This window comes from Camarhynchus parvulus, chromosome 2 (genome assembly GCF_901933205.1).
Source record: "Camarhynchus parvulus chromosome 2, STF_HiC, whole genome shotgun sequence".
NCBI classification, from domain to species: Eukaryota; Metazoa; Chordata; class Aves; order Passeriformes; family Thraupidae; genus Camarhynchus; species Camarhynchus parvulus.
The window spans coordinates 114,798,061-114,823,025 of record NC_044572.1 but is presented as its reverse complement, the minus strand read 5'-3'; the positions used below and the strand labels follow the sequence as shown (position 1 = coordinate 114,823,025).

At 39.8% G+C, this 24,965-nt stretch overlaps 1 protein-coding gene across 1 annotated transcript in view; it reads left to right on the top strand.

The window, feature by feature from the left end:
- The first annotated feature begins 383 nt into the window (after positions 1-383).
- CA8 (carbonic anhydrase 8) overlaps positions 384-24,965 on the top strand; it is a 48,669-nt gene continuing 24,087 nt past the window's right edge. Inside the window, exons 1-4 of the mRNA XM_030943475.1 lie at positions 384-500; positions 794-985; positions 4,665-4,789; positions 23,436-23,531. Coding sequence (XP_030799335.1) covers positions 422-500; positions 794-985; positions 4,665-4,789; positions 23,436-23,531 — 492 coding nt within the window. The 5' untranslated portion in view covers positions 384-421. The remainder of the gene's footprint in view (positions 501-793; positions 986-4,664; positions 4,790-23,435; positions 23,532-24,965) is intronic.

Sequence of the window (24,965 nt, the reverse complement as noted above, 5' to 3'; positions counted from 1 at the left end):
TGGATTGTTCCTCCCTAGCGGCGGGGTTTTGCCCTTCGCCTTGTTAAAGCCGCTGTCCCTGGGCGTCCCGGGTGCACAGAGCGCCTGTGCCCAGCTGGAGGGGCAGCGGGAGCTGCGGAGACGCGCACCCACCCGGGCTAGGGGAGCAGCCTGCGGAGCACGGCGAGGGAGGCGCGGGGAGGCTCAGGAGCAGCGTCCCGGCGGGCACGCCCGCTGCCACCTCACCTCTGGCTCTCCGTGCGGTGTCGCGCCGCTGGGACAGCGAGCGGCTCCCGGCGCTGCCCCGGCCCGGCCCCGGCCCGGCCCCGGCGCTGCCGCCACCCGCGGGCGGGGGCGGAGGGCGGGGGGAGGTCCGGGCGCGGAGCCGAGCGCCGCCAGCCCGGCTCGCCCCGCACACGCTCGCACTCCACACCGCCCGCCCATGGCTGACAGGAGCCTGATCGAGGGCGCCGAGCCCCTGCCGCGCCGGGAGGAGCCTCCGGAGTGGGGCTACGAGGAAGGTGAGGAGCGGGCGACGGCTCCGCCGGGGAGAAACTTTGTCCGCTGCCGGGGGAAAAGGAGGCGGTGTGGGAATTTCAGTGGCGGGGCGCAGCGGGGTTCGCTGCCCGGCCGTCCCGAGGCGCCGGGACGGGGGAAGCGCCGTCCCGCAGCGGGTCTATCCGCGCCGGCGGGCGGGCAGCGCGGAACCGCGGGGTCCGACCGAGCAGCCCCTTCCCCCGCCGGGGACAGCGTCTGTGTGACCCGCAGCCCGGGGTGCCGGGTCCCCCCTGACAGCTTTTCCCTTGTGCCTCAGGAGTGGAGTGGGGACTGATTTTCCCCGATGCTAACGGGGAGTACCAGTCGCCCATTAACTTGAACTCAAGAGAAGCTAAATACGACCCCTCGCTCCTGGAAGTGCGTTTGTCACCGAACTACGTGGTGTGTCGTGATTGTGAAGTGATCAACGACGGGCATTCCATTCAGATTGCCCTGAAGTCAAAATCAGGTATGCTGAAACATGGCCTTGATTTTCCCGGCTAAAGCTTGTGTTGCCTGAAGAGTCACTGCACTCGTGTCCCGGAGTGTAGGAAAAGCAGCCTTTCCCAGCTGAGAGCGGTTGTGCCCATTCCTCATGGACTATGCCCGGTGAGAGTGTTGCTGTTGACTTTGGTAGGAAGAGGAGCAAATGTTGCAATGGGAGTTGCAGATTTTGATGTCAGACTGGATGGTCAGTGAGATTGCTTCAAACCAGGTCCAGAGTTTCCTCTTGTGGTGGTGGTATCCAATCCGCTGGCATTAACGGCTGTCTGCACTCAGAATATTGCTAAGACAGTGCAGTGCCAAACTGTTCCGTACAGCTGGCAAGATTTGCTCATGGTTCAAAAACCATGTAAGTTAAAAGTGCTTTTCCCCATTAACTTGAGTGGGTTCTGAATGCTACCTACAGAATTGGACAGCTTAAGAGTGATACACCAGTCATACATGCTCACAATATTAATGAGGAAGGACCAAGTAGAAGGCAGTCCTCATTTCTTAAAGGACGACATTTTTGGTGTCTCTCATCAAGTTCGATTTAGAAGAAAATAATAATTCCAACATAAGTGAAGTTGCAATATCTTATCCAGACCTTTTGTCTGGGTAAACTGTTCTATATGAAGGAAACAAGAAAGTAGGGAGGAAAAAAAGTCCACTTTGCTTTCCAGCACTGCAGTAGTTCTTGCCATGTTTTTGGAAGAGCCTCCATGTTATTCCAACCAGTCTTAGCCAGTAACAGCCCTTCGGGGGCATTTAAATAGCTGGACATTGTCAAACCATGAGACATTCCAACTTCTGCTTCCTTCTGAGAACTCAGTGGTATTGGGAACTGCAGCTGTGCTAAGTGAGGGAGTCAGTTCAGTTTTACACATTTTTTTTAAAAAGGAAGGGTTTGTTATCTTAATAGTGATGCTTTGATTTACAATTTCATTTCTATGATAATTTTGATGTATTTTTGCAGCACAGAACGTTTCTTTCCGTGGAATTTTGCAGATTTGCAATAAAAATGTTATACTTCCAGTCAGTTTTACTGCCTTCATCTGAAGCAGAGCTCTTTTCCCAAGGGATAAGGTTCTCCCTGCAGGATCAGGAATTCTTGAATTCTCCTGTGGAGGAAGTGAGAGTGACCACAAGCGACCTCATCATTTGTATGCCAAAATGCAACTCCTTCCATACTAGCTTTCCCAAGGGCAGTTTCTAACTTGGTGGTGATTAATAAGATGGGACCAACACACCTGAATGCCTTTGCAAAACCATTTAGAGAGTTAGAAAAAAGGAAAGGCTTCTTTTATACTTGAATGTAATGTGATGCCAGACTGAATTATAAGAAAATGTGAAATAGAGAAAAAGTTTATGACTGAAGTATGGATTTATGATTTAGGAACTCTTGGTTTAGTTTCAGCTTTTTCTTAAATTTAATGTTGTGTAATTTGCCATTTTCCCTTTGTAAACTGGGAATAATTTGGGAGGGAGAATACAACATTTATTAAACCTGCCAAGAGGAGAAAAAAGTTAATAAGTTGTGATTGAACCTGGCCTAGTATTCTGGCCATTTTTCAGGGATTGCAGAAACTCCTACAGTTTCTTTTCCTCTCAGGAGATCTCTGATGACAAATCCATTTAGCCGGATTATTTTGTTGGGAACTGTTGAGCACTGGATGCTTTTGAAACTCTGTCCAATTAATGTGCAAGAGATCCTCATCTGCTGTAATGTTAGCAAAGAAAAAGTTCTTTATGGAAAAAAGTAAACTGATTAAGATACATATTAAAAATAAATTTGTCATTACTTGTGAATGTTTTTATCCTTTAATTTAAGACACGCAGCCCATATGGAGTTCCCAAATCCTTCTCATTATTTAATTGCAAACATTTTCACAGCTGCTTTAATTTTGATAGTGGAATATGTGTTGTGCATTAGGTGGAAGAACCATGACCAACTATGAAATAGTTTTATCATGGGATCAGTCTCCTAACTGAAGCCTTGGAAATAAACTCTTTGAAGCTCCTGGAGATCCAGAACTACATCATATAGAGAACATTTGTTCTAGTTACAATTTTTCTCAGAGCAATGTTTTAAAACAGAGAAAATACTCAATTTTCCTAATTGAGATGATGATGATGATGATGATTATTATACTGTCCTAATTAAGCACTAATTGAGTATCATTATTCTTTTTGTTTGTCCAGATTTCTTAAATATTTCAATTGGTTGTTTCCTCGAGTGTTCACCAAATTTGTAAATTTTCCCTCTAGGGGATACAGCTAGAGACAGAAAATAGAGATAGCAAGGTTAAGGAGCAAATCTGAATCTATAACTATATTTAGGACATTTCATTTTAGAAACTCTAATGGCTGTTAGATAAGTTGTGAAGAATTATTAAAGGAGGATTAACTGGCATATTTGACTTTTTTTCCTCCAGTGTAATTGCTTATGAAAACCATAATTGATCTGTTTGCTTTCATTTTTTTTTTACAGTTTCATACCTTTGGTTTTGTGTTTTTACAATTACAATATGATTCAATTGCTAGCTTATGTTTTAGTATTACACCACCTCTTGTGCTCCAAGCTCTGGTGGTATAGTTTGTGTGTCAAAATAGCTATATATTATGGAACTAATTCCCTAAGGCTATATTTCATGCAGTTGAATAATCCTTATCAATTATCAGAGATTGTAAAAGATTAATTTCAAGTCTATGAAATGTAAGCTAGAATTTAATGGGTTCTGGGGAAGACTGTGAATGCCCTTAAATAAAACTCAGCCCTGCCTAGAAGCCAATATTCAATGATTTTAGTGGGAAGTTACCTCCAGCTTGTCGTGTAATATTTGATCTAAAGCAGATTCAGAAATCCCTGGGCAAAATGTTTCCATTGATTAATTCCATAGCAGGTTGGGCCTCACAATTGCTTGCTTTTACTACTTCTGGTGGAAGTCTCTATTAATGCCAAAGTGCTGAGCAGCTATATACATTTTTTTGTGCACGTGCTGTGATTGTGGACAGATGCTTTTAAGAAATTCCAGATGTTTAAAAAATTGAATTAAGAAAAACCCATGGCTGCCTAGAAGCTGTTTTTAAGTAAATGAGGTATGCTGGTTTTGCTCCAGTGTGTAGGTTTGATTATATTTTGGTGTGGATGCATTCAGTATCTCAGAAGCCTGACAGGTGGTGTATGAGTGAACACCTTTGCCCAGCAAAATATTTGCTGTCTAAATTTTTCTATCCATTTTTGTGACCCATAGTAAATATAGGTGATGGAAATTAAACATATGGATAACTTGGAGGTTACTTCCCAGTTCAATTCAGAACCCCTGCCATCTGTTTAGAACACACAGTTAATGTCTTGATAGGACAAATAAACATTCCCTCTTCTGACTGGTAGAGGTACAATGCTTTTATTTGGTGTTCTGCATCACAAACCAAAGAGTTCAGTATTACAGCAGTTTTACTGTTTTTCATAACTGCCTCAATTCATGTTCTGTACCTGCAAAGTCCTTCAGAAGTAAAGGTGACAAGTCTGTCAACTCTTCTCCTCTCTGGTACCACTAATAATATAGAAGATTGCCACAGACTCCTTGTTGTCTGTGGAGAATATATTCAGTGGCTTGTCTGCTTTGAAAGGCAAGTTCTTTACCACTTATCTTCTTTCCCAGTGTTAGTAGGGGGACCATTACCTCGGGGACACGAGTTTGAACTGCACGATGTTCGGTTTCACTGGGGGAGAGAAAACCAGCGTGGTTCTGAGCACACAGTTAATTTTAAGGCCTTTCCCATGGAGGTAAGAGTGCTCTGCATTTTATAACACCCGGGAAATGCAAAAGATTTTATTTCATTGCCTGAATTCTTGGTAGCCTGAAAGCGACTTCCTTTTATCTCTGCATGCTTTATATCTCAACCACAAAGCTGTCTTCCTGGGGTGTGCTTTGGTGCAGGTAAATTAGGATATGCATCTGGAATAGAATGCCTCCAGCACTCATCACACTGTATGATTAATTGGTCGTAAAGTTAACTTGCAGAATTATTAACTTCTTTCTTATTAGTGTTCTAACAAGAACTGCCATTTCAACAGTTCCTATGTCACCTTGACTAATAGCTATAGATGGGGAGAACTAGCCACTGGAAATATTTCCATGGTGAGTAATAACAATTGAGGTTGATTTGAAGTAAGTGTAGAGCAATTTGTTCTTGAAACAGCTTTACATACTTGAAAATTGAAGATTATGTGATAGTGCTCTGTATGTTCTCCAAGATCTGAAAACATACATGATTTTGAAATAAAAGCAAAGTGATAATGCAGTCTTAAAAAATTCAGCTCCTCATGGGGTTCGTGTCATAAGGCAATAAAAATGCTTGGTCCCGTTTCTCCTGCCCCCCAGCACTGGTTTGTTTTCATTTCCCACTGTCCCATTGCTTACAGCTGTCAAGGAATGGCTTGGAGTATTCCTTAGCCCCTGGGCTGCAAGACTGCTTTTAAAATATACCAACCCTGATGTTTGGTGACTTCAGTTTTGTATCTTTTATCTTTTATTTCATTTGTTGTGCACTATTTGTTTTAAAAAAACTCAAGGTTTTTTTGAGTTCTTTAATTTATTTTTGCCTTATTTATCTATCATAATACCTCATGAGTCTGAAACTGTTTCTTTTATTCACTGTGCTCAGTGCTAGGAAATTTATTATTGTAGTGTTCATGAGTGCCTGGCTACCGGAATAGAACTGTCTTATGGAAAAGAATATAAAAATATTAAAGAATATTAAAGCAACTATTGCAGAAATAAGTGTAAAAATCCTGTGGGCTTACATAACCCATCTAGTTCTCAGGGTTGTTCAAATACTTTCTTTAAGAGCTGTGGGTCAGATTCTGTTCTCTGCTGTTTGCTATTTTGCACTGGTCTAACACAACCTCCAACTTAATCATTTGGAGTTTCCAGGTTGAATTGAGTCAGATCATAGAATCACTTATGTTGGAGAAGACCTTTATGATCAACAAGTCCAATCATAAACCAATACTGCCAAAGCCCTCCCCTAAACCATGTCCCTAAGTACCACATCTATGTGTAGGTCCCCTCTGCAGGTTGATTCCAGGCAGGTCTTGGAAATGCAAAATTGTTTGAGTGGATAAGACTCATCAGCCAAAGGGAAAACAAGGCAATGACTTCTGCATCCTGATTACCTGGCACAATAGATACAATATGGTTTATGTGGGCAGTAAGGCCTTCAGGATACTGCAGCGTTCCCCTGAGGCAGGAAGTAGCCAATTCATTGTAAAATAGCTCTGCTTAGTGCTTTTCTTCAAGGCTGGTCCAGTATGTGGTGATTGAGAAATACTCATATGAACTATGCTGAGAACTGTACTTGGGAATCTATTAGGATTTCCTGTCTCTTTGTTAATTAAAGATCACTTGCAAACCATCTTGATGGTATATGGGAGCAGTTCATTGAGAATCTGCAGAAAACCTAAAATTATCTACTCCAGATCAATCCATAGAAAAATATGCTTGACCCAGAGATACAAAACAACAAACTTAATAAGTCATGAAGGGATTTCACTCTTCGCCTACTTTAAAAGCAGTACAGCAGCTGCGCAAACAGACTTCTGGCACAGTTGAAGAACATCACCTGGAGGTGAGCAAGCCAGTGTTTTTCTGTTTCCTGCATCTAAGCAGCTTTCAACTAAGCTCTAACTTCCAAGAAATAATTACTGATGCAAAAATTCTCTAGCAGAAAAAAGTCTGACCCATAATACACTTTAAGTACAGTGTGAATGTTTCATTTTGTAAACAGATAAATTCTTATGATAGAAGATGGTCAGTTCATCATCTTCTGCCTCAAGGTGCAAGAAAGTACAGAGCAGGTTTTTTGACAGATGAACTGCATTTCCTTCTGCTATATGCACAAAGAGCTGTTATATTAATTCCCTCTCAAATTGTCCAAGTCAAATATTATACTTGAGCAATAATAAAATGGGTGCTTGTGGCCACTGTAATGTTTAGGTAGCACACTTGGGACTTCAGAATGGAAGATTTGCCGTTTACATTCCAGGCATAGCTTGGTCTTTTTTTTTTTTTTTTTTTTTTTAAACAATAGCTCATTAGCTTTGATCGCGGACCAGGAAATCTTATTTTCTTAGCTTTTAACATTGGCATTTGTTTATACAGTTGTTGGAAATCATCAAATTCGGAATGTATATTTGCCTTGATTTCCACTGGGTTTCACAGATTGGCAGAATATCCTGTCTTGGAAGGGGCCAACATGGATCATCCAGTCCAGCTCTTATGTAAATGGCCCATGTGGGGATGATCCCACAATCTTAGTGTTATAAGTACCATGCTCTAATCAGCTGAACTGAGTTTGTTGGTTACTGAGCACAAACAGCAATTGATGCCTATTTTGGCTACATCCAAGCAGTCGGCTGTAGTTTATGCTTTTGTACAAAATAAACTGGCAGTTGTTTGTGCATCAATGCATGCCTAGGAATAGGTTGCACACCAAGTGCATTAGTTTGGGTCTTTTCCAAGTGTAACAAATCTAGTAGGTCATCTCCCTAAGGAACTAGAAATTATTTCCATGGCAAATGATAGGGATTCTCTTCTCTTTGTGAGAGGAAAACAAGGAGATAAGAGGTAATATGAAAATGGAAGTGCTTGGTTTAAGTGGGTACATTAACAACACAACAGGTTGGCCTAGATTACACACTCTACTACTCTATTTTAAAACCTGAACTGAGCAATTCTAGAAAAATCAGCTTTTAGTTTGATGAGATCTGAGATGACTATCTGAGACTAAGTATTGACTGGAACAGCAGTCTGGTTTTTTTTAGGGCTGAAGAATATACAGCTTTATTTTATTACACTGGACAAAATAGTTGTGAAACAGCTTCAGATTACCATGTAATGGCCTTTGTAAAAGAGTTTGAAAAAGAGTGTAATTTTTCGAAGTTTGGAAGGCCAATCTTCAATGACTTCCTTAGTCTCTTCCTCTTGGTAGCATAATTTCTATAAAAGAAGTTAGGCAATATCCTGTATTAGTTGGGTAATATCCCATGTTTCTCAGTGCAAAAATCCATGACTTCTTACTACACAGCCAGGGCCTTTGCATGTGGATATATAGGATATATAATTTCATGGTGAAGTTGGGTAGATTAGAAAGCTTGTTTAACCTCTGGAGCAGCTTCTTGAGCTAATACATATTGTCCAAAAATGCTGTTCATGTGGCTTGGAGGCTGAGTTCTTTTTTTTTAAATTCTTATATAAGGTTCAGCAAAGATGTGTTTTCCACCTTCCTTGACTGAAGAAACCAGAATGTAGACAGTGATATGACAGTGTTTTCATTTTCACTGAAAAGTCTGTGTTTGCAATAAGTCAGGAAAGCGGGACAAAACAAAAATATTTGTCAAAAGTAAATACGGTAACACCTCTTAAACCAAGGAAAAGCAGGGGGTTGCATGTACCAATACTCCTCCCTTTTTTTGACAAAAAAAAGGGCATGAAGACCGCTCTTGCCCTTTGGGCAGGAATCGGAAGGAAATATTTGTGCAACTTTCTCTAGAAATTCTTCTCACCAACTACTTCTACTTCATGCAAAAGACTGCTACTTTGCCTTTTGGCCAAAGATGTGTTGGCCATGACATATGCTACATGTTTAGTAAGGGTCCTAATATTGAGAGACTGTTTCATGCTAGCAAATGGAACAGGGTACCAAATATCTGTGCCTTACAGTATAAACTTCCACAAAGCCGTGAAATCCACGTTTACACATGTGATTTACCTGAAGCTGATAGACGTGTAGGAAGGAGAGGAACTATTTGGCATCTTTATTCCTCTCTTTGATGCCAACAGTGTGGGTTGGAGAAGGAGCAAAAGCAAATGAAGAACTAATGAAACTGACTCTTTCCCTTACCTCTGATGTATGGCAGGGAGATAGAAGAGGATGGGAATTGCAAATTGCTGCTATTTATTTTTGTTAACAAAGTGAAATGGGAGCAGCTAAAAATGGGCTCCCATTGTATCTGATCTCTATATAAACACAGCATATTATAGTGCCAGGCTGAGTGAACTTACAGTCAAAAAACAAATGAAATCCAGCAGGAGAAAGTAAATCACATGATAACACCAATGCAGGTTTATGGGGAAAAAAATGTTTTCACTACTTCTGAAATGAAGGGAAACAGGGAAAAATATAAGGGAGCCCTAAAGTTGTCTCTTCCTCTTAGTCAAATGGTGGTGTGACCAAAGACACAAACTGACCATAAAGGCACAGTTGTTTCCAGGCTCCTGCTGTGAAATAAAACTGCATCAGGGAAAATAAAAAGGTTCCTTTCACCACTTGCAATATAACAAGGAGGATAATTCCCTGTAATCCATCCTCTTTAAAATGTAGGATTACATTAGCTGCGAACCATGTGAAAGCTCTCAGTAGAAGTGGGTTGGCAGAAAATATTTTAAAATATGTTTCCAAGATGTGCAGGAAGATTAAAAACTGTTATTGTCTGTCCTACATTTTTTGAGTAGAACAGAAAAAAATACAGTTGCTGCAAGGACCAAAATCAGTTCTGGACAGGAATAAAAACTATTCCTTTCTGTTAGATAACAAAATGCAAACTAATTAATTCTGTAGACCTTTCCGGAGTAACTGAAATACCTGCTGCAATGAAGGTAACAGTGCAAAACACATATCCTACCCTCGATTTGATTTAAACCATGACGTTTTCTTTTGTTAACAAGAAATGTTGCCTGAAGTACTCATCTAAAACAGTTAAAGCTTTAGGGCTTCAGGTGGAGCTGTTAACATTACACTTACCTACTAAAGCCTTTACAGTCTTCAGTGGAGGGTTTTCTCTGTGCCTAGCTCTGAAATCAGATATCTGCACACAGTGCATACTCTTTCTGGTATTTCTGGAGAGAAAAGTATCACGCTTTCAACACAAAAATTTAATTTTTGCCAACTTGTAATGTTCTTTGCCAAGGCTATTTGACCTTGCTGTCTCTTTTAATAATTTTCCTATTACCTTATCTGGACGAAAAAATAAACCAGAGTATTTTTAATTGTAATAGAAGGCCTGGGAAACAGTGTGCTTGCCAGTGTTTCTCTCCCTCTTTATTCAGAGACTGACAAGATGCAGAAGGACTGGGTAGGTATGAATGGCAAGCAGAATTCAAACCATGATGAACAGTAGTTTCTTTATTAGGACTATGATCCAATTAATAAACTCTAAAAGATAAACCAAGGAGTAAATCCTGTTGCCTTAGTTTGTTGCATTGATTGCCTGCTTGTGAAAAAAATAATTAATTGCACTCATACTGGCAGCACAAGACCTTTGAATGAAGAATATCTATGAATTTAACAGGAGGCAAAAAGAACAGAGTCCAGAAGAGTTTATGTAGCATCATGCTGAGGTCTGGAACTCTGCTCAGACACTGTCCAAATTTTCTGATGGAATATTAACTTGTTACTAAGAGTCTTGGACAATCTTCTAAATTTTGGAATTATTTCAGGTGAACACTCTTAGCTGTGATTAAACACAGGGTGCCTTATAAGGAAATGATGACATTCGTGTAATAGCTAATATCCTTGTCAGGTTATGAATAAGACTAGTAATTTTTTAAAGTAAATATTTTCATTAGACAGTATCTAATTTTTGAGGACAGAATTGTGGAAAAAAATACAGGAAAATCATGCCAATATTTAAACGGATGTTTCCATTTTTTTTTTCTAAATCTCAGTGATTTCTACAAAAGCAATTTTTTATGTGTTGTGTAGGCGCCATTTAGGAACTGTATCAGTAGTACTTAGATTTACACAGCACTCCATGTGCAAAATTGGTTTTAGCAGAAATTCCAGCACTGTCAGTGAATCGTGTTATGTGAGATCCTAGTCCCAAATGTGCAGGTGTTTAAGTATTTTTCTGCATTTCTCCATGTATCATACATTCTGCAATCCCCTAATTGATGTGACTTCTCTTTGGGCTTTTTGTGGTGGGACAATGCTATGAGGTCTTTGTCTCTTCCCGATGCACAGGGAAACATGAAACCAGCAACAAGATAAAGAAAAAATTACCATCGTTGTAAAAGCACACATGATCAGCTTACGACTCCTGAGATTGCTAGTGCTTTAAGTTCTTTCAGTGTTAAGTTTTTATTGTTGTTGAGGGTTAATTTGACCTAAGTAGGCACATGCAGTCTCTGGGGTATGCTTTTGTTTTGGATAATTTGCCAATATGGGCTTCAATTGGCCCTTGTTTTGCTCGCTCACATATCGTTTTAATTTTTCAGGAATGCACCTGTGTACTTTCTAATGTGAATTCCTGAAAGCAGGTGCTAAAATGGGCTGATGTACTTGCACAAACACGCTTTTATCTTGTCTAACACCTGAAAAAAATTAAGTTAAGCCCTGTGGAAAAAGGTACACATCTTTAGAGGTAGCAAATGTGATAACCCTTCAGTGCAAAATCTACAATATATTTATGGGATTGTGGAAGATGTATGAGCTGCCAGACAGCAGGTCAAAGAGGAGTGTTGTTAATCGTGTTTACCAAAGCCTCTTTATCTTTGTCTGTTTTTTAATAGTCATTTGAGTTTTGTGTGGAGAAGCTTTGTGGTCCATATTCACCTAAAGCACTTTTGAGGTGGTGGTTGCAATCATCTGTGATTAGTAACTTCTACCAGGATGGAGAATTTCAGTATTCATCGAAGAAATAAATAGTTCAACCTAAAAATGACTGAGCAGAAGAGAACAAACTAACAGGAAAAAAGTTGCAAGAGGAGAAAAGTTGGGGGAAGGAAAAGAGAATGAGAAGAAAATGAGGACCAACTGAAGAGAGGAGCTCTTCTCTGGGGTCCCCATTCCATCTAATCTCAGTCTATTAGTCTGTTAGTCTCAGTTTAGTTCTGCCAGAAGCCACAGGCAGTCTTTGTGTTTTACCTGCATCAAATTTTCATGCAGCCCTGCTGGGCTAAGGTGAGATGTTCAGTTGCAGCCTGTTTGGTGGCACTGCATCCTTGTGGAGGCAGGAGTGTAACCTTGGACAGAAGAGCTCTTAGCATACCTTGTCTGTGGTAGCAACACTACAGCCTCTGACAGTTTTAAAAATATGGAATTCTTTTCCATTCCTTGAACAGATTTACAGCTTTGCCTTCTCCTTAGCTCGACTTTCTTACACAACTGTCTTGCTGACAGTGCTTGGATTCATGGATGTAGAGGTTGCTGTCAGACAACCCTTATAGAAAACTCTGTTCCCCAGCTCTAACAGAATGGCTACTTATGGAGTTGCTGTGGGGGAAGACATTCCGTAGTCTCTTAGCAGATGGGACTTGTGAAGAGGATTTAAACTTATTTTGGAGCTCAAGATTGCTGCTCAGGTCTTTGCCATTTTTCTTGGCTGTGTGCCCTTGCTGTGGTTTGCTTCGGTTGTACATAATTTTCTAATTTCTGCCATGATCCTTGCTGGCACTCTGAGTGTATTTTGCTTCAGTTTCCTGCTGCCTTGGTTTTCCTATTTGGTTTTCCTTGGCACTTTGCCCTAACCACTAGGCCTAACTGTTTTACTATCTAAAACTTATCACTTGTTGAAGAAGGGGAAAGGAGATTCCTTATTTTGTTGTTTTCCATGCTGCATGCTTGAGTCAGGACCATTTCCAAGACTGACCCCAATGCATAAGTAAATACTCTAAAAAGCAGAAGTAACAGCTTTTTGATGCCAGCCCCAAATTTTGTGTTATTTGTGCTAACGAGGCACTCATGGCCCTCAAGGGGTAAATGATGAAACATAGATCACCTAAGATCTGAAAACCTTAGGAGACTTTCAGAAATATTTGCTGTTGTGCCAGAGTGCATCATGAGCACAAATAATGTAATCCTTAAAACATCAGTGCAAGGCAGATGAGTTCTATTGCTATTGCCAGGAACATTGGTAGGAAACAAGTTCAAAGGGATTAAATTGTTTGGCCATGGTCACACATGATGCCTTCTGTAGAAGTGAGGGAGAACTGACTCATGATTCCTAGATGCTTGAATTCTAGTAAGGGTTTCAGATGCTGTAGTGTTGGAATACCCAACTTGGGTTGTAAATCCTGTTTCAGTGATTTAACCACAGGGCTGCCTGATGCCCTAGTCCATAGACCACACTGCTGTCAATGGGATACTGGTCACTCCTGACTTTTTACTGTCCCAGTATTAAGCCACATAATGAGCTGAATGGGGAAACAGCTAAAGTGTAGCAAAATTTGTGGAGTTCATGGAACTACGGAAGAGAAAAGTATAGCATGCTATTGCACAATCTGCAAATTTGAAATTCAAGAGAAAACTGTTGGAGAAGCATAACAAAGTTTATTATTTTAAAGGAAGCTTAGCCAACATTACAGGAAAACAAAAACCTGCCTGAGTTTCCTAGAGGAGTGTATTATGGAAGAAAAACTGCTCCCTGGATAACAGTCAAGATTATGACTTAAGAAGATAATATGCAGCTGCAGATTCTCACATCTTGCGACAGACCATTACCTTTGAAACACAGAGAGCTGTGGGATACAAATCAGTTATTAACAAAACATGGCAAATTAACAGGGAAAGAGTGTTTTCTATTCTACCTTCATGAGAGAATTGAAAATGAAATTGGTGATTTAAAACTTTCCACATATGAACAGTCTGGTTTTAAATCCAAGACAATAGATTGCAAGCAACACTTTGGAACTGAACATGCTTTTATTAAATGCTTAGTCATATAAATAACACTTCCAGAATTAAATGCTTAACCTATGGCTCTTTGTGTTTTCTGTCTTCTTGATGATATTGCTAGTCTGTAATGTAATCAACTGTCCATCAAGGTCCAGTCTTTTTTCCAGGCTTCACCCTATCTAGGTGTGGAGCTATAAAAGCACATGCAGACATGCACATGCACCCTCTCAGGCTGGTAAGAACCCAGAGTGAAGGTAGCTGGAGAATCTTGCAATAAAACCCTTGCTTTTTTCCTTCCTGGCTTTCATATTTCAAAGGAAAGAAAAAGAAAGGCTTGAAAGTATATTTGTTTCTGTTAGCATAGGTAAAAGCAGACCCAGGGCACTTCAGCCTGCATGTTTGCTGGGGCCAAACATGGTAGGGAACAATAAGCTGCTCTGTGGTGCTCCTTGCTTCACACACTGAGCAGAAACTTGGCACAGTGAAGAGTCTGACCTATGAATCTGACAGTAATTACTGTGTAGCTGTTTAGTTTCTTACCATTAGGTTGATATTGAAAGTTGGCAGCATAGAGACAGGGACATTTGCAGTTCTTTCATGCCTTTTTCAGTCCTTTTCTTAGCCTGTATACTTACGTTACAGTTTTTAAAAAAGTTAATTTTGATTAATTCCTGTTTTCTTTTAATCTCTTGTGAATGCCAGTACACATAAGCTGTGCTCGTGATTTCAAACGTGAAGAAAAAAAAATACATAAAGATGACAAATTTTGTATCCTCAGTTTCCCCTACACCCTATGATGTTTTTGCCAGTGATTTTCCTAAGAAACAGGCAAGCTAATATTACATGTCAGTGACTTCTGTGGGCAAACAAGGACATAGGTAAAAACATCTATGTTGCAGTTGCACTAACCATGAAGATTCCTTTTTTTCGCCCCACTTTTTTAGTCCTTCTGGCTTCTTTTCCCAGAACAGAAAGAAGAGTGCTGGTTGGATTTTTATGGTTCCCATTGCTTTTCTTTTTAGCTTACCCTTTGTAGCTGCTGTGTTTTGAGTTTTTCCATGTACATCAGTACTTCCTGCTGTTAATTTCATTTTTTAAATGAACCAATAGTTCTTTGTGTAAAATGAAATGAGGATGCTGCATGTGATTAGACTTTTCAAAGGGAACAGAGATTCCTATTTAATATTAGATGTTGCAATGTTTTTATTATTCTGTTATGTAGATACTTCTTTAGTGAGTTTGCCAAAAGAAACTGCTATAGCGCTTCCTGAGCTGCTGCAAATAATTCAATAGTCCCAGGATTTGTTACCTTTTTTGTGGCACATCTGAAGGTATGCCACACAATTGCTTAGACTATTGCTTTCACTAGACTGGCTTGTTTGGAAAGAGAATAGATTTTTGAAAGGCGTCTTTGCAGTTCTTGCTTTTATGATTCAACAAAAATAACTTTTTTTACAGCTGTTCTTCTTTCAAAGATGTTCATGGAGAGGAGAGCACCAGTCAGCAAAGGTTCTGGACTACAGTGGTGTCCCAGTCAAGCATATGCTCAGCATGTTTTAGCTGTGAATTTAGCTTTTGACCTGAAACACGTAGTATCTCTGTGATTGTGAAGTTGTTTGAACAGTATCTCCAGGATACCTTGTGCTCTGCTCCATCTTGATTTATGTGCACCTAATTTCTCTGATCTTAAATTACAGACTTCTTTGTTCAGGGAATGTCATCTTGTTCTGAACACACTTGGAGCCTGACGATTAATGCGCAGACTAGACCTGCTCGATCTTTAACACTATCAATAAATTATAACAAGCAGAAGTTGAGCAGAAACTGTGCTTTCTCTTCTCCTACATTATATTAATCAGGAGATTTTTAATGCTAACAGCGTTGTCATCTGTGTTCATTGGAACTGCTTTCAGTTATGTCTCTTAGTGGTGAACTTAGTGTAGCTTTCAAAGATAGGCAAAGAGTTCCCTTTATGTAATTTTCTCATTACAATGACCCATGTATGGAATTTTAAAGAGCATTCAAATGATACTGAAATTTAGTGGCGTTTTGGCACCTATCCACTATAGAAGCCTTGAAAAATTCAAGTATGAAAGCATAAACCAAGTGCACTAATTTATAACCTGTTGACATTCTCATCCTCTTCTTCATTTTGCCCGGAGTTCATGATCTACTAATTTGCTTCTATTTTCATTTACATTTTCAAAGGAACCATGTTTACATTGACCAAACTATAATGTTTAACCATGAACACTTTATGGGTATTTGTTTCTTTGTTTTGTGGCGTGAAATATGTACATGTACTCCTGCTTCTCTTAAGACATTTTCAAACAGTCTCTGTATCAGTTCCATTAACTTTATTTTCCCAAACCTCTCCTTCAGGCTGTTAATAACTAACTTTCTGGTTTTTTAATCACTTTCTGGAAGCTGCATGCCCTGGTCATATCCTTGGTTTGGTCCCCTTGTGAGGATTTGGAACTTAATTACTGTATGTTATGGTCACTGCCAACAGCTTAGTCAATTGCTTCCTGAAACAATTCAGTGCCAAGTCAAGTATCAACTCATAAATTCTTGTGCACATGTAAAATAGCAAGACACAATTTTTCCACATTTTGTCCTCCTGAGATGTTGCTTACACAATATTTGTGCTGTTGAAATTACACATCATTATTGTACAACTAGACTGTATTGCCTTCCACTCTTACTAGCTGAAATCCTGAGCTTCATTTCATCCCTCTCAATCCTGGAAAAAGCCTTCCTGTTGGCTGTAGTTAGGTAGCCAGAGTTTGCCATTTTTACTGTTCCCTACTCCACTTTTATGGCATGTTGTGGATGAAACTGGAATGTACTTATCCCTGGCAAAGTTGGGTGAGTCCAGGAGAACCTTTGATATCTCTACAATCTTTAGCAGAGGAATTCTAAAGCTGCTTTAATTTACCTTAGAGATATAGATTTATCCCTGAGACCATGTTAATGGAATCAAAAGAGTGTTTCAGCTACACTCTTTTCCACCAGTGGCAGAAATATCACAAAACCCAGTCTGCCCAGAATTTCCAGACTGACAGGTTTTAGGTGCCCCTCTGATTAAGACATTGTGATGCAGTATTCCCCTATTATTATTTTGATGTACAACCAGTATACATTGAAATAAGAATTGGGAAGATATGAGAGCAATGACAAATCTTTCATCCTTGAGAGATCTGTTGAGAGGTACCTTCTATCCTGTAATATTATTAGACTAAGCAGACTTTTCTGGAGCTTGTGACAGCTGGTGGCACAGCTAACAAGGAATAGCTGTATATCCTAGTTCTGAGCAAGGAACAAAGGTTACTAGAAGATTAATTTACACATGATGCAGCACGCACTGAAAAAAGAAGCTTTTGTAATAATTAGCTTCTCAATCAAGAGTGGAAAAATGCAATGGTTGATTGTGCCAGCTGCACAGTTTCAAGCAGACACACTGATGATTGTGTCCCAATCAGATGTTCCAATCGATCTAAAGAGGAATTATTTGAAATTTGTGGTCTTCTACTGCATGTAGAGCACAAACAGGAGCCTGTTAAACAGAATAATCCCCCATGTCACAAGCTCTTGCAATATGGGTTATGGTTGCCAATTCAGTTGAGGCAGGACTTCCACCTAGGCTGGGCAGGTGTTTCTTGTTCTCTCTTGCTGCCTGAGCTGCCAGTGGTTTTATCAGGCCCCTGTAGAGCCTGGTTCTGGTGCCAGGGGGGTCAGGAGGACTTTTGCTGCTGGCACATTTCCTTTTCTCTCCTATGGAGCGTGAGCTTGGTGCTCTATTCTAAACTGCCCGACTTAGCCAGTGGAAACACAGCACATTGAACAGCAAATTAGAGTTTCAGTCATTTAGCAGTAAGTATTCATAAAGAAAGGAGTTATAGCATATGAACTGCTTTTTATGGTAGCAGAATATTCCAGACTGTGCAGGTTCATTGCAAATTTGCAACATTAAGATCATACAAGAGTGCAGAAATGCTGGTGCAGAGTTCTTCTTCTCCCTGTACCATTAATCAGATACCTCATAAGAGATGATGAGCTGTGATTCATTTCAGGATGTATTTTCCTGTAAGGAATTAGCCTGTGTCCTTTTTGGTCTGACACTTGGGTGACACATGCACACCAGTAGGTCACAGTAAGGGACAGAGCTAGTAGCAACTTCCCTGACATTTTAAGAGTTGGGCAAGCCTAGTTGAAAGTAAGTTTGGGTGAAACATGGTCATTCAAACAAATGGATGACTGAAGAGGTTTGAGAAAGAGGCGTCATTCAGGAGTCAGTCACGAGATGCTGATTTGGTGGTCACAGGCAATTCATGCCTGGGCTCAGAGAATCCTGGGGAGTGCAAAAGAACAAGAGGCAAGGGACACAGGTTGCAACAGGAGACTTTCTGATTAGGTAGAAGGAGAAATAAAGTATGGGGAGGTCAAGCACAGAACATGTTATCTAGAGAGGTTGTGAGACTTCTATTGTTGGAGATACGCAAAACTTAGTTGGACAAGGACCTGAAAAACCTGATCTGACTTTGAATTAGTAGCTAACTTTGAAGTTGGTGCTGCTGTGAAAGAGTTGAACTTCAGAGGTGACTTCCAACACAAATTACCTTGTCATTATATATTTTATCTGTGAGCCGGGAATGAAGTAAGGTCATCAACAGAGCTTAAAAGATCATTTTTGCTCTCAGTGAGCTTTAGACCCTGCAGAATTCCACAGAGCAGTCAGTGCCCCAGACAGGGGAAAAATGTACATTTTTGTAACTGTGATTTTTATTGAGACACTGGTTTCCAGAACTGATGAATGTGATAGGTCATATACATTGATTCTGCTTCCTGCCAGAATCTGTCATCCCAGGACTCCAATTTTGTGTAAAAATCTACCATCAAGCCTTTTCATATTGACATAGAAGGTATTTCTGTGGTAGAGAAAAGAATGGATTTAAGGGGTAGGGCTTTAATTTGATGAATGTTTATTGAATTTAAAGCCAGAATCTCAGGTCCTTACTCAGTTTAGAGAAAGTCTTGTTTTCAGACAGGCCCCCTGCTATTGTCTGTCAACTTTTGCTAAATAAGGATTGGGTTCAGTAGCCTTTTGGTTGAGTGGGGTCTGGATGAAAATTGAGAAGTTTCTCAGAATTTGTTCCATACAGAATAATCTTTCCAGGGGGTTTGCTCTGCTACCTGGGATTATTTCTTAATCTTCACTGTGTAGGAGAGTCTCTCCAGCTGTTCACTTCAGAGCAAATCAACTTTATCAGCACTTTATTATTATTTGCCTTCATGAGTTTTCAGTTTATCTGATTTTAAAGAAGCCGCTACTACAATTCTTTGATTTACAGCTGTAATATTAGAGGGCCAAAAATTATGGTTCTTTCAAAAGAAAAGTGGATTTTTGAGTGCTAAGGATTTTCTGATAGCTTTCTGATTATTTTGTAAAAATATACTGTCTGGCATGTCAAGCCAGTCACCAATAATCAGTAACAGCATAGCTGACTAATTTTGGCTGTGTAGAACCATCAGAACTGCAAATTATCAAAACATTACCTGACAAGGTGAGCAGAGCCTTTCCTGCCACACTGACATGTGTGGCTGCTTTATACTCTGAATGAACACCACACAATGGGAAGCTGCCAATGCACTGTAACTGTTGTTTAAAAAGCCCTGCATGGTTATATTCACATCAGGGGCTGGCACCCCTTGTGACTGAGCACTTTTCAAACAGCTGTCTCAAATAAATGTGAAAATGAAGGTTACTAAAATACAGAACATTGTTAGCCTCTGTGATTATTCCTAGTTGTGAGGTACAGTGGCATGGATATGATGTCGTCACTGTCCATGGGCATTATATCATAGTGACAGTTTCAAGATTGTGAAAGCACTGTGGTCTTTCCTTTGTGCACATCTGATTCCCATAAATATTAACAAGAGTTATAGGCAATGTTTTTTGTGGTCTCTACTCTCAAGAGTTCAGATTTTGTAATGTTTGTAGACTTGTTGCCATCTTTTTTTTGAAAACTGTTGTCTGATGTTTATATCTGATGTTACATTACAAATAAAAAAGAACACACAAAAGTCACAACAGCTCCAGAGAGCAACAAATACACAGGATAAAACATGATTTAAAAAACCCACACACTTTACTACAAACACTTGCTACTTCCTTGCTACCTCACTTTCTGAATCACTTTTTCATGTACTTACCCAGCTCTGCTTTGAGCTACATTTTTCTTGCTTTGTAGAAGAAATAATTTGACTTCCATTTATTTAAGTGCATAACCAAATGTGTTTAATTATTTGAGTGTGCATGCATGGTCTTATAGATTTAAATGACACAATGGCCTGCTGTTTGGAAATATAATGGTATTAATTATTATTTTCCGTTAGGTTGCCTTTCTAATTTCAGTTAGAACATTTTCTGTGAAGAGCTAATTCTGAATATCACTTTGAGTCAGGACATGGGAAGGTAACAAATATACTGCAGTGCATCCAGTGTGCTGTTGTTAGCGCTACAAATAAGGGGTGGTATGTAGAAAGAATATATGAGCCTGATCACTTTTTGTTGTAGTCCCCAGTCATCTACTGTCATGGGTGTAGGAGTGCTCTCTACCTGTTTCCTTTAGTGTTTATGATAGCAAGTTTGCAACCTGCTGTGTAAAAAATATATCACTAATCCATTGTAATTATGGCCATCTTCAACACTATTATGGCCATCTTTAAACACAGATCAGAAGTTCATTCTACTTTGGGTGTTAGCAACTGAGTACAAAACGATGGATCTTGTTCCAAGGACCCTACTATGGAGTTTAAATATGCTTGAGCAGATCCTCAAAGGTTATAGAAACCTTTAGACCAGAAAATGCTGACTGCCTATTTTTCAATACCTTTAGTGATGTTGATTACTAAACCTGAACCTAGTTTGGGGGTGTCAACATTACCTTTCCATATACACGTACTGCTGCACAGAATAATTCTAGAGCTCTTAACATTTTATAGCATTACACAGAGGTTCTGGTGTCATTTTTATAGGTGGTGTGGCCTTATCATGGGGAAATCTGTGCCCTGATGAACCTGCTGCTTAAGATAGGAGAGTGTGTTTCTGGATAAACCGGGGTCATTGCCTGAACAATTTGAAGTGCTTGTTCATTTTCCTCATTCTGGGGTTCAGCATTTTCCTTTCGGATCTGTTTAGAGAAAACATGCTGTTGTCAGAATGCAGACAGATGTCAGATTAGACTTCACCTCCAAGGGAATGTAACTCTGCCATCCCTACTGCAGTCGCCACAACCAATTTTTCTTTCATATTTCCCTCTTAACATCAGGATTTTGGTGTGGACTGTGGGACTCCATGATGCCCCTCTAGTGGGGAGCTGGTGCGAAAGCCAGGCTCTTCTGGAGAGACCTCAGAGACTGAAATCACATTATTTGATCCTCTGGCTTTAAAATCCAAGGGCAAATCAAATATGTAACAAAGCTTTTTAGTCGTGATAAAATGCATATAATGAAGTAAATCTCTGTGCTTAGTTCTTACAGGGAGCATTTGTACGTCTAGAAGTTTTGTAGCTGTGGGCAAATAGATTATTTATATTAGTGTTCTCATGTAAAACCGATTTATTGTATTTGCTAAGAAATTTTTTTTTTTTTTTTTTGCCACAGCAGATGCCTTTGATCAAAATGAATAAAATTACTGGTGTGATAATCTGGAATTTAATTCAATTTACAGTATGTTCATTTAAAAGTTTCTATTTACTTTTGGAATAACATTCATCAAGAGGCGTGCCTAAAATTCGTATTGGAAATAAATAAGTGGAGAGGGATTGCTTGAAGAACTGGTATTCTGAAATGCTGAGATGCGTAAGGGGCAATAACCATTTCACAGAGGCTGTTTCTTCACAGAAATAAAAAACAAAATAGGAAGGTACACTGTTTTGAAAACTAATTTTGCTGAAGATGGAAACAATGTTAGCTATAAAAATGACATTTTAACTTCATAGACACATGACTGAACAAAACATTAAGCATGATTTTACAATGTAAATTAATTGTAAGAGTTGGCAGATAAACTTCAAAGCAGCTGTGCTTAGGATGTTGAAGTTCTACAGTGTTATCAGACCTAGGCACAGAGATTACATTTACATTTATTTCTGGAAAAACTCATGTTCAAAATGCATATTACCTTTCAGTAGTTTCCTTCCTTCCTTCCTTCCTTCCTTCCTTCCTTCCTTCCTTCCTTCCTTCCTTCCTTCCTTCCTTCCTTCCTTCCTTCCTTCCTTCCTTCCTTCCTTCCTTCCTTCCTTCCTTCCTTCCTTCCTTCCTTCCTTCCTTCCTTCCTTCCTTCCTTCCTTCCTTCCTTCCTTCCTTCCTTCCTTCCTTCCTTCCTTCCTTCCTTCCTTCCTTCCTCCTTCCTCTTCTTCCTCCCTTCCTCCCTTCCTCCTTCCTCCCTTCCTCCCTTCCTCCTTCCTCCCTCCCCCTTCCTCCCTCCCTTCCTCCCTTCCTCCCTTCCTCCCTTCCTCCCTTCCTCCCTTCCTCCCTTCCCTCCCTTCCCTCCCTTCCCCTTCCTCCCTTCCTCCCTTCTCCTTTCTTCCTTTCCTTGTTTCCTTCCTTTCCTTGTTTCCTTTCCTTGTTTCCTTTCCTTGTTTCCTTTCCTTGTTTCCTTCCTTTCCTTGTTTCCTTGTTTCCTTCCTTGTTTCCTTGTTTCCTTCCTTGTTTCCTTCCTTCCTTCCTTCCTTGTTTCCTTGTTTCCTTGTTTCCTTCCTTCCTTGTTTTCTTCCTTGTTTCCTTCCTTCCTTGTTTCCTTCCTTGTTTCCTTCCTTGTTTCCTTCCTTGTTTCCTTCTTTTCTTGTTTCCTTCCTTGTTTCCTTCCTTGTTTCCTTCTTTCCTTGTTTCCTTCCTTTCTTTCTCTTCCCTTTCCAAATGTCACTGTTTTCCAGCACTTTTCTCTTCCCCCTCTTCTCCCTCCCTTCTTTCTTCCCTTTCCAACTTCCTGCTAGTCTGTCTCCCAGCACTTTTCTCAAACACTACTTCCCAGATTATGCTGTGACACTTCACCACAACAGACTTTGTGTTTACTATCCAGTGTCCACTGCCTCCCATGTATTCCTGCATTAGCTCCTTTGCTCTTTACCACCTCTTTCTTTCACCCTTACCCCTAAGGTGATCCTCAAGCCACTTTTCTCTGCTTGACTTTCTCTGTGTTTAGCCTTTTCTGAAATGCCTTCTACTCTTACTACTGACATTTGAATGATCTGTCTTGGGACGTAGTGTGTGAGACAAGTGGCATTGTGATAGTACAGTCAGTCAGTCCAACATATGTTTGTACAGTCTATGTCCACAATAATTCTCCTGCCTTGGGAGAGAGCTGGCTAGCTGAGGGGCAATGCTGGTGGATTTCATTAGCTGACATTCTTTCAGTATTCAGATTGAGAGAGTTGTTAAATCATCATTACTATAGTCATTCACACCTTTGATGTAGTTTTTTATAACTGATGTAGATTTTTGGTAACTGGCTGTACATCACTTTATCTGCAACTTTATCCATTTTTTTTCCTTGGAGTTCCTGATATTTACAATATGTACTATCATAAGTAAATCCACTTATCCCTGCATGCACAGCCATGAGCATGGACATATGTGTACTCATGCATGTGCACACGCAACATGCTGAGGCTTTGTTAATTGATGATAATTGCTGGTGGTTGTAATTACAAGACATATTTCTCTATTACTCTCTTTGCACTGCTTTGTTTCAGCTTCATCTAATGCACTGGAACTCCACACTGTACAGCAGCATTGATGAGGCAGTAGGGAAGAAGCACGGCATAGCTATTATTGCTTTGTTTGTGCAGGTAAGTTTCCTGTGTTACACTTGTTATGATGCACTGCCATTTGTCTGAGGATAATGAGGTCCTTTCCATGTTATTTAATTTTTAATGATTTCATGAAAGAAAACAATGTATGACTGCCGGTATTCTATTTGCAAGATATTTTTCAGTCATGTCTCCTATATGTGTGCTAAGCAATCAATTCTTGTTTGAACAGGATATTGGAAGTATGTTCATTAAAAAAGGGATAATACATAGTTAGGCACCTTTGTGGGACTCTGGCTATAAGCAGACAGCCAATCTTCATTCCTCTGAGAGCAGAATGAGGGCTATCAGGAGGGACAAGTGCTTCACTATCTCTGTGATGTATTTCTCTTAATTCCTGGCTGGGTCTGCTGTTCAGAGGTTGAGGAAATAGAGGAGAGGAGGAAAGATTAAAGAAAAGGCCTACAAAGCCATTGGCACTGCTGAAAACTGATAGTAGAATTGTGCTTTCCTGAACACAGGGACAAGTGTGTTTCTGCACACAGAAACAGGACAAATGCAAGATGGAGTCGTATCACTCTCCAGAGACTGAGAGTGTTAACAAGACTTGCCAGAGACCCTCAGAAAAGCCTGCAATGAGGGGACTTAAAGCTTCCTGGGGACAAGGTGTAATGAAATCTGGAAGTTAGCACTATAATCTAATTGCTCTTGAAGGTTTTTCAAGGTCTGCACCCTATAAAGATTTTCAGTTTTAGTCCTCAAATACCAGATTCTCATCTTCCTCGTGAGAAATGGCAAACTGTTTTATTTAAATGGGTTTGGAAGAAGAGGTTTAAAGTTCATCCTTAGATCAAATAGATTTTCTTGCACTGTGATATTATTAATTTGTCATATTTCATAACGAGTTTATGAGTGCCTTTGAGCTTTACCTCTGAATTTAAAGGTGCATTGGTTACCATCTCAACACTCAGATAGAACTGCTAAAAATGGAAGTTAGAAAGTCTTCAGCTTTGTGTCCTAGAGGGCTGTGTGTTAATTGCTTATGTAAGTCACCTTCTCATTCCAGCAGAGGTAACCTTCAAGTCAGTTAGAAAGTTATATATAAGTTCTTAAATAAATTTGAAACTTCAATGATATATTTTCCATTTCTGGTCTGTAACCCACATCAGTGTTCATAAGCATTCCAAAAAGGCTTTGTCATTAGTCAAGAAAGGCATAATTACAACTGACCAAGGAAAAATAATATTTAAGCTGTTTATTAAAGGAACAGGGAGAGGAAATTTGGTGACCATTTTTTCTTGGTAAAGGCATGGAAAAATAATTTTGTACCATGGTTCTCAAAATACATTATTTTAAGGTCAATGAAAACATTTTTACTGATTTAAGTGACAGCCCTTGTGGATTATTAATTTTGAAGCAGCATCTTTGAAGTGACTTAAATATCTTTTATGCTCTTTGAAAGGTTTGAAATTG